We start from the raw sequence: 16382 nt of genomic DNA on the forward strand, positions 1-16382 counted from the left end.
ACCATCCACAGTGAACCAGCTGTCGTGTGTTCTTTTAAGCAGTAAGTCATTATTGCTTATTCACATCCTTGATGCTTTCATGAGAATAAGTCATGTCTTAAAATAACAATGTGAATCATGTCATCATTTTTTCCCCAAAACTGCATGATTCAAATACAATACCTTAGTAATAAATAAGTTAAACCTTAAACACGTACCTAAGAAGTACATGATGTTTAAAAACCATGAAAACATTGATTGATTATACAAACTTGACAAACTCTTGAATGTCCAAACTGGACAGGTATCATGCCCATAATAATGAGATTGCAATTTCAAAGACAATTTGTGTTTATGAAGCAATTTACCAGAAGCGTCTTTATCAGAGCTGCAGTCGATCTAAAGAAAATGAATTGCCATTTTATTTTCATAATTGATTTGGTCGTGTTTCATGCAATCATACGAACGGAAGTGCTGCTTTTCTTTGACCCTAACCCTGAAAGTAATACTTGGGGTTTTGGTCTTTTGACACTTTGAAGTCTTCACCTTGAACTATGGGAAACTGTGAGGGGCTTTTGTTTCTATAATTGTTCAACTGATTATTCAAGAAGACATTGGGCAGTTCTTTCAATAGTTGTTGCAGCTTTAATCTTTTTGACCCAAGCGTTTGTTGGTGTTACACATCAACAGCCATTTTGCACATGGCCATTTTCAGTGTAAATTACATATACCTTTCGGAACTGTCGTGGAAAATATGAGGAGTTTGAAAGGACAGACAGCGCTTCTGTCCGCACAGGGTTCCTCTGTTTACTTTCCTGGTGTGACAGCTGGTCAGGGACGAATGCAGTCTCAGGCCAAAGCAAGCAGGAAACTGGAGGCACCGCAGCGGCTTTGAACAGGAAGAATCCATTCCTGACAACAACTATTTTAAATCAGTTATGTACCACTACCAACACAGACAACATCTCCAGGGACGTCACCTCAAAGAAAAAAAAATTGGAGATGAGTGGCTTTTACGTAGGGATGTTTAGAACTATGGCCCTTGTTTGGCATTTTGAATGTGTAGTTAGGTTTAAACTTACACCAATGGCTTAAAAAAGATGGAAAATTGCAGTGTTTATTTGTTATTACAGCTCATTTTACCTTGTATCTTTTAATCAGGGTGGAAACTGTCGCCCCGAGTTCTGCAGTTCACTCTCTTGTTGGTCTTTTATAGGCGCCGTCCTCTCTAATCACTACAGTCACACTGAATGCACTCTCACACACACCTTTTGTGACTAACAGCTAACTATATAAGAGGACTCTCTGCTAATGACAGCGTGTGACATGATCAGCTGCCTGGTTCTTCAGTCAAACCACACAAACACACACAGTCATGTCTTCCTCTTTCATGTCGTCTCTCTGGACTCCAGGGCCAAGCCAGCTCACCTTTCCGGGCCTGGATGTGGCTGCCCTTGCAGAAATTACTCCACCTCCACGGTCATCCAACAGTTCACAGGGCCTGCTGGTATTTGGGGCCCCAGGCCAAAACCTTTCATCTGAGGCTTTGGGAAGTGCAGCCACGTTGTCTCTCTTCAAACACACTGGGTGATAATGGCTTAGAGACACACAGGGCGGAGATGTGGCTGTCACACAGGCTGAGAGCGGGGGCTGCTGCTGCTGCTATCTGACTCCGAAGGGAGGTTTCAGGGTTTTATGAGCTTGTAATGTTGATGACCACTCATCCTGCCTCTTAACATTTCATGAAGTTAATTTAATTTGGGAATAAAACTACTCTCCTACTTAAATGGAATTCATACATCAGATATTGGCTACTTGTGGTCTGCATGGCAGACTGCACTCTTGTCTTGTAAACACTTTTATAAACAACTTTCTGAAGACGGACAAACATTTTTAGACATTACTGAGGAAACAATGGGGTTTGGAGCGGAACTACAAAACACAAGCGAAGCAGGCTTGTTGCATGACTCTGTGGTCTGTCTGTCAGTCTGTCAGGCAATCCACTGCTTTGCTCCAGACTGAAATATCTCATCAGTTACTTGGATGTATTGCTGTAACATTTTGTGCCGACATTCATGGTCCACAGAGGATGCAGACTCCAGTATTTGGTGATCCCTGAATTGTTCTGCATTGGTCTGAGTTGGTCAAAAGATCCATTAATCGAGATGTTGGCGGTCTGTGGCTCTGAAGGTCTGAAGCAGAAGAGGAGGCGAGCTGAAGGAGGATCTACACACTGAAGCACTTGACTTGGTATTAAAGACAACACTTCTGCTGAAATGGAAATCTGTGGAGATATCCAAGTGAGAGAGCTGAACAATAGTAATTCAGGTCAGGCGTTTGAGGTCATCCTGAGTCCCTCAACTCCCGACGCCAAGGTGGAATGTCCACTGTCCCCTCTTAAAAAGAAAGACATGTCTATCGATGATATTAAGAAGAAGCTGGTGGCTGCTGAAGAGAGACGCAAGAGCTACGAGGCTGATGTGCTGAAAACCTTGGCTGAGAAACGAGAGCACGGAAAGGAAGTCGTCCAGAAGGCCATCGAGGGAAACTGCAACTTTAGCAAGATGGTGGAAGAGAAACTGAATCAGCAGATTGAAACATATGAGGAGAACCGCAGCGCCAGGATGGCGGCTCTCAACGAGAAGTTCAAGGAGAAGGAGAAGAAGCTGGAAGAAGTGAGGAAGAACAAGGAGGCGATGAAAGAAGTTGAAATTTAATTTGATATAACCGAGAAAACCGTTTTGACTTCTCTAAAGATTTTGCTATATTTTTTTATCTGATACTTTCACAACTACTCTTTCTTGGATTTGAATACACTGTTGATACTGATGCTGTTACACTGTTAGTTGGTCATAGTTTAGGTTTTGTGTGGATATAGCTGGGTTTTTCTTTACCTGTAGACTTCTCTTTGGCAGCTGATTTCATATTATCTTGTAGAAGAACTTTGTTTTTTCATGAGCAGGCTTTTCATTGCCATTGATTGGTCCTGATGCTTCATGCTGTTAAAATGCATCAAGGTATCAATTGTTCTGAGCTGTTGATAAAGTCTTTTAGTTTGAATATACTGTATGTTACCATGGTTTGAGCATTAAAGTTTGTTCCCTAAAAAAAAAAAAAAAAAAAAAGATCCATTAATCATTAATCAAAAACAACTTTAGTTAACGTTTGACCTTTTTAATATAGCGTCATCATCAGGTCAACAATTATGTCTAATTGTTTGGTCTTTGAGAAACACAAAATTACATTTTCTGCAGTCTCTGCTGATATACTTCATCCTCTTCTGGGGCCATAAGGCATCAGCTGTCTATCTCCATCCAGGCCTGTCCTGGGCTACGTGTTGAGCTTCTCCAACGTGGAGACCCATCTTGTCACAGTCCGCTGCCATGTTGTCCTAGGGAGACCTGTTTGCATTTTCCAGGTGGTGTCCATGATGCTGCATATCTTCCTGAGGCCTACGTTGTGGAGGGGCATTGATCTTGCTCATGTTACCTTTTACTACCGGCTGGCATTGAGAGCGTTAAAGGAGAGTGTCTGCTGTGCTTTGTGCTTCTTGCAATTTCTCATATTGTCTGCATGCTAACACAACATGGTGAACACAGTATACCAGCTGAATATCAGCAATGCTGTCGTCTGCCTCACAAAGTTTGAAATGGAAATCCCAGGAGAGCTCTTTTCAATTTTAATTTTCAATTATCATGACCCTGTCCAATAATGGAATGTAACATAAATTACCACCGTGTTAATTAAACGGTTGGTTGTAGTGCAGGTTATCACAGTCTTTACCGTGCTTGATAAACAGAAGACAGTGGATGTGAGTTTGTGAAAGTAAAGAGCAAAAGAAGATGGCCACTGAGGGTTAACTGCGGATTTCCACTTTGGGCAAACCACAGCTGATGTTGGTATTGAAATCCGGATCTGGGATTCTTGCCATTATAGACAATTTGTGTAAGTGTGTTTTTTCAAGCCATGTCTGTAACCTTAATGTAGCAGGGCTGTCTGCAGGGTCACATAAACTCAAACTGAGGTTAGAATTCCTTTGGAATTGTTCAGCTTAAGTGAGGGTTTGTGACTTGGCCATTCTAAAACCTCTGATGATGGCAACACTGGTTCGTCCAACACATCAGAATAAAATGTCTCAACCACTACCGGACGGTTTGCCATGATGTTTTCTACACGTATGTATGATCCACAGAGGATGAGGCAAACTGACTTTGGTGATTCATTGTCTTTTTCTCTCGGGGCATCAGCTGGTGGATTTTTTTTTTGGACTAATTAGTTGGACTGCCCGAATGACCCGAATCCGAATGACTTTGGGGTCCCCTTGTCTTTTCCTGAGGTGACACCAGCAGGTCATAGTTTTCACTTATCCAGTGACTCATCTATGTATCTGGTTGGCACACATTTATGTACAGACATGATAGTTCCCTGGCAGTGAATCCAGATTACTTAGTTGTATACCATTATTACACCAATATTTGTGGTGTGAATAGGATTACCAGCAATACTTGCGGGATTCCTTAATTGACCCTCTAGCGCCACCATCATGTCAATTTTAATTTCTCCTGAAGTTGGGTCCATCCAAATACCTGCAAGAAAGTCCCCTTCCCATGAGCCTCAACTATACCCTGAGCTCAGTGCAAATTGGCCAATGTTAGCATGTTAAGATATACTGAACTAAGAGAGTGAAATCTATACCAGCTTAACAGCAGATTGTTTGCATTGTGAGAGTGTTATGACGCCATTATTAGCATGTAGCTCAGTTAACTGCTTTGGTGTGTACAGACTTGTTTGCATGGCTGTATTAACACACTGGAATAAGTATTTGGTGAAACTTCATGTTACAGTATGTTACATGTATCATGGCATGAGTTATGTGATTGAATGATCAGCCTGACCATCCTTTATAGTTGACCATAAACTGAAACCCTGTGATTGTCTTTCAGCAGAATTGTTTTTTTTCCCTCAAACTTCTACTGAAACAGTGGAGGTCTTGGTTTTTTCTGTCAAATCACTTGAAAAACATCCGTGGCTGTAGAGCAGCTGACCACAGAGGAAAACATTGCGTGCAGGACTCAGAGAGCATCAAGGCTCTTTAACTGGAGGACTGGCTGCTCTTCAGAGGATGGCGGTGTTGTGATAGACAATAATATTTAGTAGCACATGAGCGTTCACTATGTGCCAGTGTCAAGAGGGCAGCTTCCATCTGCACTGTGATAATCAGCCATCACTCAGATATTCGGGCGGTGGTGCAAGAGCAGCACATTCTCAGAGCCCCAGCGGAGCAATGGAATTACTATTGTTTTCCTCTTCTGCTGCTTCTATTAAGATAACGACTGAAATATGAGTTTGTGTGGCAATATATGCTGTGTTACTTGAGGGCAAGCAAACAAGGGCATGAAATATGCTCTGTCAGGCTCAACATACCAGCAATACAGAACCTGGCAGCCCCTGACAATACTTCTATTTAAAAAAACAGGTTTTAAACTTCACAAAAAACACCTGCCAGAAATTTAACAAGTAAGTTGTGGCAAGTAAAACCTGCAGCTTTCCTTGGTTATAGATTTTATCCAACACATGCATTTTTAGATCATGTAGTTAAAGGATCTAAAAATATTTTTGGATGAGATCCATACCTCCTCTGTATTTTTAGACTCCAGACGCAGAGGGTCAGAGACAGGCCCTGGTGTACCATTGGAGAAAAGGTAATAAAATACACCTGCATTGTTAAATGTTAATGAGGATTTTCCTCTGCCTCTGAACGGACTCACAGCAAGGAAATAAATCACAGACTGTAGGAATAAAAAAGAACGCACACTTTCACACAGGACTGGACCTTTGGAAACATGAAAACTAGAGCATGTTGAGGTTGTATATCTGTACTTTGGAGGCTGTAATGTGCAGCCACAGTTGCATAGAGCATAGAGCAGTTGGGTTTGAGAAGGAGTTTAGTGGGATGACAGGAGGTCAAGTAAGGGGTCAGCAGGGTTGAACTGACCCCTATTCATTTTAAAGAGAGAGGCCACTAGCAGTCAAGTTTCATGTGTGTGCAAGATGAAGTGAAGTGGCATTGGTACATGTATTTGTATTATATATGAAAAATAATCACTTTAAGTAATATTCTTTAATTTTCTACCGACATTTAGATGATTAGTGTTTGTTATCACATCTTAACTGATGGTGGAAGTGTCACTGCAATATTTTTTTATTTTCTTGGTTATTTCCCACTGCTGTTTATAGTTTACACTGTGTTACTGTATTCCTCCTGTTCATGCTGAACTTTAACATAGCATCAATGCATTTTCAATTAATTAGTGTTTTAGGAAACAAAAGCTATTGCCCTGTGCCTGTGCACAAATACATCCAGAGGTTTATCTGATGCTAATGTGGAGCTTCAAGTCTTTGACAGACAAATCAAAGTTGCTGTATGTTTGATATAAAATCCTATCTTGTTGTGACAGTCCCTCATCTGCAGGGAAACACTGCCCAGGGAGACTGAACAAGGAATTTTCCTCTAAAAACAGAAAGAGATCCGGTTGACTTGACTCACTAGAGCCTTTTACCAGCTTCAGATTCGGGATCTGTTGAGAGAACAAGGGCTGTGCATCGTGTCCACTGAAATCCTATCAGGGGGAGATCTGGTAATGTCCTGTATGAACCAGTGGAATGATCACAGACGGGAAAATACTGTTTTAATGGACATGAATGGCTGTTGACTATTGTTTTAAGACTTTAAATTTGTTAAGCTTTCCTGTAGATATTCGTGTAAGCCGCCTGTAGGCATTGATGATGCTCCCAGTGATTTTACTATCGGCATAAATTTCATTATACTTCGCTACACACCTTTTTGTCACATATACATAACAACTTAATTTGCAAACGTGTATACGTATAAACATTGCATATATGTGCTCAACACAGAACATGTCTAGCTAAGGTGATAGTACAGTTTATTAACGAGGGGAGAGTTTCTTCTTATTCATTGAACATTTGATTGCAAATTTGAGCCGTTTGTGTAAAATCCACATAGAAATCCGGTGAAATGAGGAGAATTGTTTGCTATTCAATCATTAGGTTTATAATGATATTAATGTAATAATTATCATCTTTGAAATGGGTAATAACATACAGTCATACACTAAGATTACATTTACACAAGTAAGTCCTTGAATGCACACAATGGTAAAATAATAGATAATAACTGTCAAAGATTCTGATTAAAGTGTGTATGGTGCGACGTGTGTGGTGACGCCCCTCTCGGGGCTTCGCTTCACTTCATAAGGTGACTGGGGGGGAGATGCCTGGTCACATGACATCGCCCCGCTCTCCCGTGGACGCGCTGCAGTGAGCAGAGGATGAGGAGGAGATGAGCTGAGGACGCGCTGGATGGACGGAGCACTACTCATCTGTGAGTCTGAGACACTTTGTTTCTAACAACCACGCTCACAATGCGGATTCGAACCGGAGATAGTTAACGAGACCGATCTTTATGTTCCTGACGGGAATGAATTTGACTGCCATGAGGACAAAATAGCTGGTAAAGACAAAGTCCTGGATTTTAAGAGGCGGCATTGGATGAACATGAACTTTATTATATGCTAAATAGTTTTAATAATGCAGGGGTGTCCAGTGAATGAGGTTTATCCTGTTTATACAATAAACGTGGATCTATTTCAACATCCTTGTTCGTCCCACCACGCAGTTTTCATAGATTTGTATTCGGCATAAAATGTGTTGTGTCTGTGTGAATGCATTTATCTTATATCCGTCAGATTATAATATCTGAGGTCGACATTTTAATTGATTTATGATAACTAAATAACTCCAAGCTGTGTCTTCAGTGAGCCTTTAAATGTCCTGTAGTATTACCTGCTGAACTGCCTTCTAACCCCGTGTAAACTGATTTTATCAAGAACACACAGCAGTCAATAGAGTAGTGTGATTTGAGTGTAATTTATTATGTTGGACATTTAATTGTTTAACTATTTAAATTGCGACAGTTTAGTGCTTTTGTTAGTTGAAGCACAGGTAATTTACTACACAGTGATCTAACCCTGTCTGCCTGGTATTTATGACAGTTCTCAGACAAGGGGGGGTTAAAAAAAAAAGGACTGTATTTGTTTTTATTGCAGAGGACAACGTCATGCTCAGTCTACTGCGCCCCCTACTGGTCGCCTGCGTGTACACGCTGCTGCTGCCCGGAGGTCAGGGCAGGATCCCCGGTTACTACAACGGGTTCCACTACCAGGACATCAGCAACGGCAATGGCAACGGAGAGAGTAAGTCCCCCCCCCCCACTGTGTGTGTGTGTGTGTGTGTGTGTGTGTGTGTGTGTGTGTGTGTTGTGTGTGTGTGTGTGTGTGTGTGTGGTCAAGGTATTAATCATGCGGTGTGAACCTGAATCTGTTTACAAAGTCAAATTATGGGAACTTATGAAAACAAAATTTGTAAAATCATACAAAGTCAAATATTGTTTAATGTAATGTCCTCTGAAGTCATGGAGACAGGACTGTGTGTGTGTGTGTGTGTGTGTGTGTGTGTGTGTGTTTTTGTGTGTGTGTGTGTCTGTGTGTCTGTGTGTCTGTGTGTGTGTGTGCATGCACATATGTGAGACACGGATCAGTTACATGCATCACTTGTGTACACGATAACACAGCTGGCAGGAAGTCACATGGATGTTGAGGGAGGAAAACTATAATTCATAGAGGCCAGGCTTTCAGCAGAGTTATTAAAACAACACATGTGATTGATGTGGGTCTAAGTTTCTGTGCGTGTCTGTGTTTGTGATCCTGAGCAGTTTTTCAAGAACTCAGCTTACCTCTACTTACATGAAGTTAACATATGCATATGTTGCCTTGAACGTAACCAATTATTTTGGTAGGATTTGATTCTACATGGATGTATACTATGTAGTGAGGCTGCACAAAGAAACTTTAGTTCACAAGTAAAAAAAAGTGACACATTTTGACTGAATCTGTATTTAATGAACAACACTTTTGGTTGATATGAAGCGACAGGCCAGATTGGCTGAAAGTAGGGAGGGGTGTTTGTTCAATTTGATCATAAGTGTGTTTAATCAAAGGCCTCAAACAGCTTTGCTTTGAATGCAAAATCAAACATTTCAAATACATTGCTTTCCCTTGATTAAGTATAATTAAGGTCCAACTAACCGAAACTTGTGTTTCTGGTGATTCGTGCCGTTTCTAGTCTATTTCGATGGGGTTCGTCTCCATGTGGAATCCCCGGAGCCTTCAGTGTCAGCCTCCAGGGGGAGCAGTGTCACCCTTCCCTGTCACTACCACTACGAGCCTGAGATCGCCACACCACGAAGGACCCGGGTCAAGTGGTCCTGGTTGCCTGCCAACACCAACGCTGCACCTGCTTCCCATGAAGCCCTCGCCAGCGAAACTGAGGTTATGGTTGCCATGGGAAACCGTCACCGCACATATGGAAACTTCCGGGGCCGTGTGCGCCTGAAACGCTCAGCACCGGGGGACATGTCTCTTGTGATCAATGAGCTGCAGCTTAATGATACAGGAAGATATCGCTGTGAGGTGATTGACGGCCTGGAGGACGAGAGTGTGACTGTGGAGCTGGAGCTGCGAGGTGAGGAATGCGAGTAGATAGGAGTAGATTAGATGTCTATCTTTTGGCACTGATGGACCACAATGTTTTCCCTTCAGAGAGATCTTGTGAAACTGATCCACTCTTTATGGTAAATGGTTGTTAATGGTTTTGTATTTATATAGCGTTTTACTAGTCTTGATGACCACTCAAAGCGCTTTACAGTACAGTTTTACATCCACCCATTCACACACACATTCATACAGTGCATCTATTCGCAGCACTTTGTTATTCTATGGGGGGCCATTCAGGGTTCAGTATCTTGCCCAAGGACACTTCGGCATGCAGATGGGTCAGACTGGGGATTGAACTGCCGACCTTCAGGTTGGAGGACGACCACTCTACCCCTCAGCCACAGTCGCCCAGCCGCCCTCTTTATGAGTTCATTAACAAAACAATCCTCATCACCTTTCCAACACTACAGTTATTTCTGTGGATTTTTTTATACTGTATGTCATTTTTATGGGTTCGGTATCTTGCCAGAGGGCTCTTCGGCATGCAGAGGGGGAGACTGAGGGTCTAACCGCCTACCTTCTGGCTGGAGGACGACCGCTCTACCCCTCAGCCCCAGCCAGCACCTCAGTTAAATTTACTTGACTTTAGCTTATGAGCTAAATCACTTCCCAGTATTACCAAAAACATTGTCACTTGCCCTGTAATACAGATTTGGCTTGCCCGGTATCACCACATCTGAACGGGTCTCTAGTACAATAATATAGCACGCAAGCTAAATCACTTCCCAGTGTTGCCCAAAACATAGTGACTGGGCAAACATTGAAATAATGACTCCCACCTAACAATATCTTATCTCATTGAGTAATAAGACACCTATTGTTTTTGTTGTTAATATTTAATATAGTTAGTCTGAATCTGTTTGCATGTTGATCCTGTGATACACTGGAGACCAGTCCAGGGTGTACTACACCTCTTGATCAATTCACATAGGATTGGCTATAAGCCCCTCCCCCTTTCTGACCCTCAAAGTATAAGTGTTATGAAATAAATGTGAACATTTACTTTCCAGTGTTTCCCAAACCATAGTCACTGGGACAACATTGAAATAATTAGCCTCAACTACCAATCTAAGCACAATCATTAAAAAATGATTAACTATATCAGTCTATCCCACTTACACAGCAATTAATCTCTATCTTATTTTCCTGACCAATAAATACCATACATTAAAAATAACAGTATAACCCCACCATACTATAACTGGTTTCATTAACTTTGAGGTCCCAGTATTCACTGATAAACCCTAGCATTGGGTTGTGCAGATGTTTGTGAGCTTCCCTCTGTAAATCAGTTTCTTCTTCCCTTCGCAGTAGCAGTATCGTAGCCTATGAGGTCAATGTGAGGCATGATTATTGCTAGTTGAAAACTTTAACCAAATCCCATCTTGACGACCTGAAATATAGTCAGCAATGGCAATTTTTGATGGTCTCTTTGGAGACTGATAATATTGTGAATGACATAATAATGACATAACCAGCCTGTTAGCTTGTCCGTTAATACGACATCCGACTGTCACTAGTACAATAATAAATAATGATCAATTCAGATAGGAGACTATAAGCCCTACCATACCTTACTATACAGCATGCAGTCAGGATTTCCACTTTCACATTCAGACTGGAGATGCAACATCATACAGATTTCAGATCTGATGTATTGGACTATATTGAAACCCTTTTCCTCTATATACAGGTGTGGCGTTTCCCTACTACTCTCAGAAAGGACGCTACCATTTTAACTTCTTCGGGGCCCGCCAAGCATGCCAGGATCAGGATGCCACTCTAGCTACATTTGAGCAGCTCTTCGTGGCGTGGGAAGAGGGATTAGACTGGTGTAACGCCGGCTGGTTGGCTGATGGTACAGTGCAGTATCCAATCACAGTCCCACGAGATGGCTGCGGAGGCATGGACTTAGCTCCTGGTTTGCGAAGCTATGGTCAGCGCCATCGCCTCTTCCACAGCTATGATGCCTTCTGCTTCTCCGCCTCTGTCAAGGGTCAGTATAAAGATTTGTGATTTTTATTTTTTTTTTTATGTGAATGTGACGATGTCTTCATTTATATTTCTCTTCGGCTTTAGGAGGTGTGTACTTCTTAAAGCACCTGACCAAGCTTAATTTCACTGAGGCTGTCCAGGCATGTGCCATTGATGGAAGTCAGATTGCCAAAGTGGGCCAGCTGTACGCCGCCTGGAGGCTGATGGGGTTTGACCGCTGCGATGCTGGCTGGTTGGCTGACGGGAGTGTGCGTTATCCTATCACAAAAGCTCGGGCTAACTGTGGCCCGCCTGAACCAGGGGTGCGTAGTTTCGGGTTCCCCCCTCTGCACCTTAAGTTTGGTGTCTACTGCTATCGGTAGATGCTCTGACTAAACAGGAGACAAAAACATACTGTTCTTACAGCACACTGGTTTAAAGCTCTCCTCGGGGGTGTTAGCATTAGCTGTAGACTGGATGCAAATTAGCAGTTAGCCAGTTTGTTCATTTCTGAGCTGTTTTAAAGCGAAACCATTGGGTTAATCACTCTCCACCTCCATTAGACTGAAACTCATGTCTCAGTATTGAACTTAAGGTTATCAACTGTTTTTGCACTTGTGCTTTGGCATGGCCACACTATATGGCCAGAAGTATGTGGACACACATGTGTTATAGCTGAATATCTCATTACTAAAACAGTGGGCATTAATATGCTGCTGTAACAGCTTCCACTCTTCTTGGAAGTTCTCTATAATATATTTTGGATCCTAGCTGCAAGGATTTTCTTGCCCCAGTCACAAAAGCATTACTTAGATTGGCAACTAAAGTTGTGTGATAAAGCCTAGCTCAAAGTCAGTATTCCACTTAATCCCAAAGGTGTTGGATGAGACTCAGGAAAGTTTTCTGTGCAGGCAAGTCAAGTCAAACCATTGCTTCATGGCTCTTTTTTGTACAAGGTGTATTTTCATGTTGAAATTGGAAAGGACCTTTCAAAAATTGTTTCAGTAAGCAACACACTACTGAGGAAATTCTGTATTTTTATTGTATAATTAAGATTACCCTGAAAACAAAAAAAGAGGCCTAATCCTGACAAAAAGTACATGGCAGGAATGTCTAGATACTACTGGCCATATAGTCTCAACCTTTTGGCTAAAAATACCCCTCACAGATCAAATCAACTATTTTTTCTGTAATCATTTGAAATACGGCTAAATGGCTTTGACTTTTCTCCACCAACAGCACTGACTTTAATCCACATATGATTGATTTCAAACTCAGGGACGATATTCTAATAAAAACCACTCTCCATCCACACCTCAGTCCTTCACCTTCCCTGTCTTTATTCAACAAGAACCTTTTCCTTGTCTTTTTATAGCTGTGCCCTCCAGAACACTGCAGTCAAACAGTAACAAACATTAACACTTTCAACCTTGGTACTGCATCTTCAGACCTTTGTGTTAAGTGCCTTGCTAAAGGGCACCTTGGTGCTTGATGGTCAAGGAATTGGAGAGTGTCTTTCATTATTTTTGTGTCAGAACTGTCTTATTGGTTGCACACTCACTAACCATAGTTTACTTCCACTACACACTCTCTGTCTCTGAGTCTGTTCTTTGTAAATGTTTGTGTATCTTGAGTTCATAAAGTATAATAGATCTCTTTTTCATTGTTCTGGGGATGATTAAGAGTAGTACTCTGTGATGGAGAAGTTAGGAGTGTACCTTTTTTTTTTTTTCATTATATACTGTATGTCCACAAAATTTGTACTATTTTCTACAGATTAATAAAAACACATTCTGAAGTGACAATTTTATATGAGATACATTTGTTAGAAGCCCATAAACACAATAAATGATGGTGGAGTAGCGTCATGGTATTGATGTTTAAATACAAAAAGAATATATAAAGTTGTTTATATTGCACTTACATGTAGCACTTGTAGGTTTTTGAAGGTAATTTACTTACCTGATTCCTGCTGCTCTTGGTTTGTGCCCTCATAGTTGAATGCACTTATTTTAAGTTTCTTTGGATAAAGGCATCAGCCAAATGATATGTAACGTGATGTAATTTCCCACTGATACACATGCTCAACGAATTGCAATCAGTCTCAGCTGTCAATCTTAATGTTTTTATATCATCAATTAACTAATGAAACCAAACTTACCAGACAAAGATTTGAACAAACATTTGTATAATAAGAACTGATGAAAATGTCCAAAATCATCAAAACCATCAAAGTTAATTTGTATAATTTTACTATATACTTTTAGTTTGGCCCATTCACTGACATTGACACAGTAGGCTTTATGGACTATACTGCAACTAGCCACCAGGTGGCAATCAAGATGATTTCCCTTAAATTTTTGGAGCTGGCGTGTTGTTCATCTTAGAAACTGTCTATTGCTGCATTTCAACCCAAATTACCCAGAACTATCCTGTGATCTTTTTTCAAAGAATGAAAAGGTTCCTGTAGACCATTTCCTTCATCTATGTTTCCACCGCGGCCTAGAGATCAGGAGAGAGTTGACAAATTGACCTCCAGATGTGTGATCAGCTGAGGGCTACACATGCTGTTCCATTCTAGTCCACTAGGTGGCAATAATGCAGAAGACTATACAACAACTAACTCCTCAGCAAAAATAATCCAGAGGGCCTGGACTTTGTTGTTGCCCCATCTGTCGTAAGATTTCTTCCATGGCTCTATAATAGTTGTACACAAGAACACCATATATGTTTAAAGACAATTTAAAAGTAGGTACAGGTTTTTAAATATTAAGCCTGATATAAAATGCTGGAGTACTCAACCAAACAGATATGATTAGCACTGCCCAAAGGTTCCTAAAACGGACTTTTTGATTGGTAGAAAGATTTACTCTGAACCTTATTTAGACCCTGTTCCCTGTGGTGGAAACGTGGCTTCGAGTTGTACTATTTGCAAGTTGTTCTAATGACTCAGGTCATGTGCAGTAAGAGCACGGACAGGGTGTACACACGCACGCACACAAGTCAGGGTGACAGACAGCCAGGTACGCCAGCCAATCATTTCATTTTCCTGCATGGGCCACAGACACCATCTTTTTTTCCCCTGATAGATACTAGGATGTAAAGAGTATTTCAAAGAATGAGATAGGAAGTGCTTCCGAAACAACTTACTAACCCTACCCTACTAGTAGTGTAGAAGAGTAAAGATATCTGCCTCTGAACTTTAGTAGAGAAGAAATGAAAAGTAAATATATAAATAATAAAATTGTAAATATTGAAGGCCAACTTGTCAGGTTGACATATTGAACAGGACCTATAGTGCACTAAATTTACTGTCCAACATAGTATCTGGGTTTGAGACTCTGCACTTGATGATACAAATTAAGAAATCCTAATTGGCCCTATACTGCTCACCACTGAGTAAACTATTGAGTGTATTATACAGGGTAAGTGAACAATTAGTTATTTTGGCCACAATCACTTTTTGAATAACTGAGCCAAACTGAGATGTGGGTCAACCAGACCACAACTGAAGGGTTTGAAAAGTGAAAATCTTTATATGACGGTAAATCTGAGGCAGCATATCATCAACTTACCCACACTCTAATTCAAAGATACAAATACACACATAAAAATACTGACACACGGATATTATTATTGGGTCATGGCTGGAACATCATTAATGGTCATTAATTAAATAGATGACATGTTAAGAAAACCTGCTTCACTCCTGAAATTATTTGATCAGATTTATTAAAAGCATTTCTGAATCACCGCTGAACGACCCGTACTCACAAGTTGGTACAGTCTCACTCACTGTTTAGACAGGAATGCCAGGGTAGAGAGGTGAGATGGGCGAGTGACCCACACAGAACAGCCACTGTATGTAAAGCTAACACGCGCCACTCTGTCTGGGTGCGCTGCACTTTCAGATGAGTGGAGTCAAACACGTCGCTGCGCCCTCCTGCTTCCGCGTGCAAACAGACGTCCCAGTGATTAGATGGCCTGCAAATTTTATAAACATCCTATTTACACCTGTTGGCCAAACATGAGTGGACACACACACACACATTAACACACACAGAGATTTACAGTCCTACACTGCCACATACACATTGGATTAATATGCAGAGGAGTGTATGACTGCACAAACACACCACATAGACGTATATATACACACAAGACCACATATGTACTAATATACATGCAGGGCTGGTATTCCTGTTACGCACACACACACACACATACACACAGTGTGGTGATGAAGGTAGTCACTGTAGAGGCTGATAAAGGTGCTTTAGGTGTGTGTGTTTTTTTCACGGCTGGCCTCCACAGGAAGGTACAAACCAAACTAAATACCAGGTTTGTTCCTCTGGCTCAGAGATTTCACCTCAAAATAAACTGCTCCAAGCAAAGATGGTGTTTCCAGAGAGCTGAGAAAAATGTGATTTCCATATGTCAGGTAATATACCATTCTGTAATGCTTGATACCAAGAAGCTAAGGAGTGATGAATTAGTCTTGCTCACTACAGGACAATAATTACAGAAACAGATGATTCCAAGTTTTATTTGGCCCAGCACAGTACATGTATACTGTATGTTCACATCAGGATTCGGGATCAGAACAAAATCACAACAAAGGTGACATCAACATTACAGTTTTAGGTTTTCTGTCAAAAAGCATTTCAGTTTGATGAATCAGGAGATCCCATAATCTAACAGTTTTATTTTCGAAATGCCCTCACCGTTACACCACATCTTGACTTCATGCTGAAATTTGCACAAACAAAAAGGTTTACAAATATTAGAGCAACA

The 16382-nt window shown here is 41.1% G+C and overlaps 2 protein-coding genes and 1 non-coding gene across 3 annotated transcripts; all 3 read left to right on the forward strand.

The window, feature by feature from the left end:
• Positions 1–2207: 2207 nt before the first annotated feature.
• Positions 2208–2705, forward strand: LOC133009460 (stathmin-like). Its single transcript, XM_061076968.1, has one exon. It carries the CDS (start codon positions 2256–2258, stop codon positions 2694–2696), a length of 441 nt encoding a protein of 146 aa, XP_060932951.1. The 5' UTR covers positions 2208–2255; the 3' UTR covers positions 2697–2705.
• Positions 2706–8119: 5414 nt separating this feature from the next.
• Positions 8120–11971, forward strand: hapln3 (hyaluronan and proteoglycan link protein 3). The gene is made up of 4 exons (XM_061077034.1): positions 8120–8255; positions 9184–9582; positions 11308–11610; positions 11694–11971. Exons 1-4 carry the CDS (start codon positions 8120–8122, stop codon positions 11969–11971), a joined length of 1116 nt encoding a protein of 371 aa, XP_060933017.1.
• LOC133009920 (U4 spliceosomal RNA) lies at positions 10914–11053 on the forward strand. Its single transcript, XR_009680620.1, has one exon. It is a non-coding gene; the product is annotated as a U4 spliceosomal RNA (small nuclear RNA).
• Positions 11972–16382: the final 4411 nt, after the last annotated feature.

This window comes from Limanda limanda, chromosome 8, assembly GCF_963576545.1.
Source record: "Limanda limanda chromosome 8, fLimLim1.1, whole genome shotgun sequence".
Lineage (NCBI taxonomy): Eukaryota > Metazoa > Chordata > Actinopteri > Pleuronectiformes > Pleuronectidae > Limanda > Limanda limanda.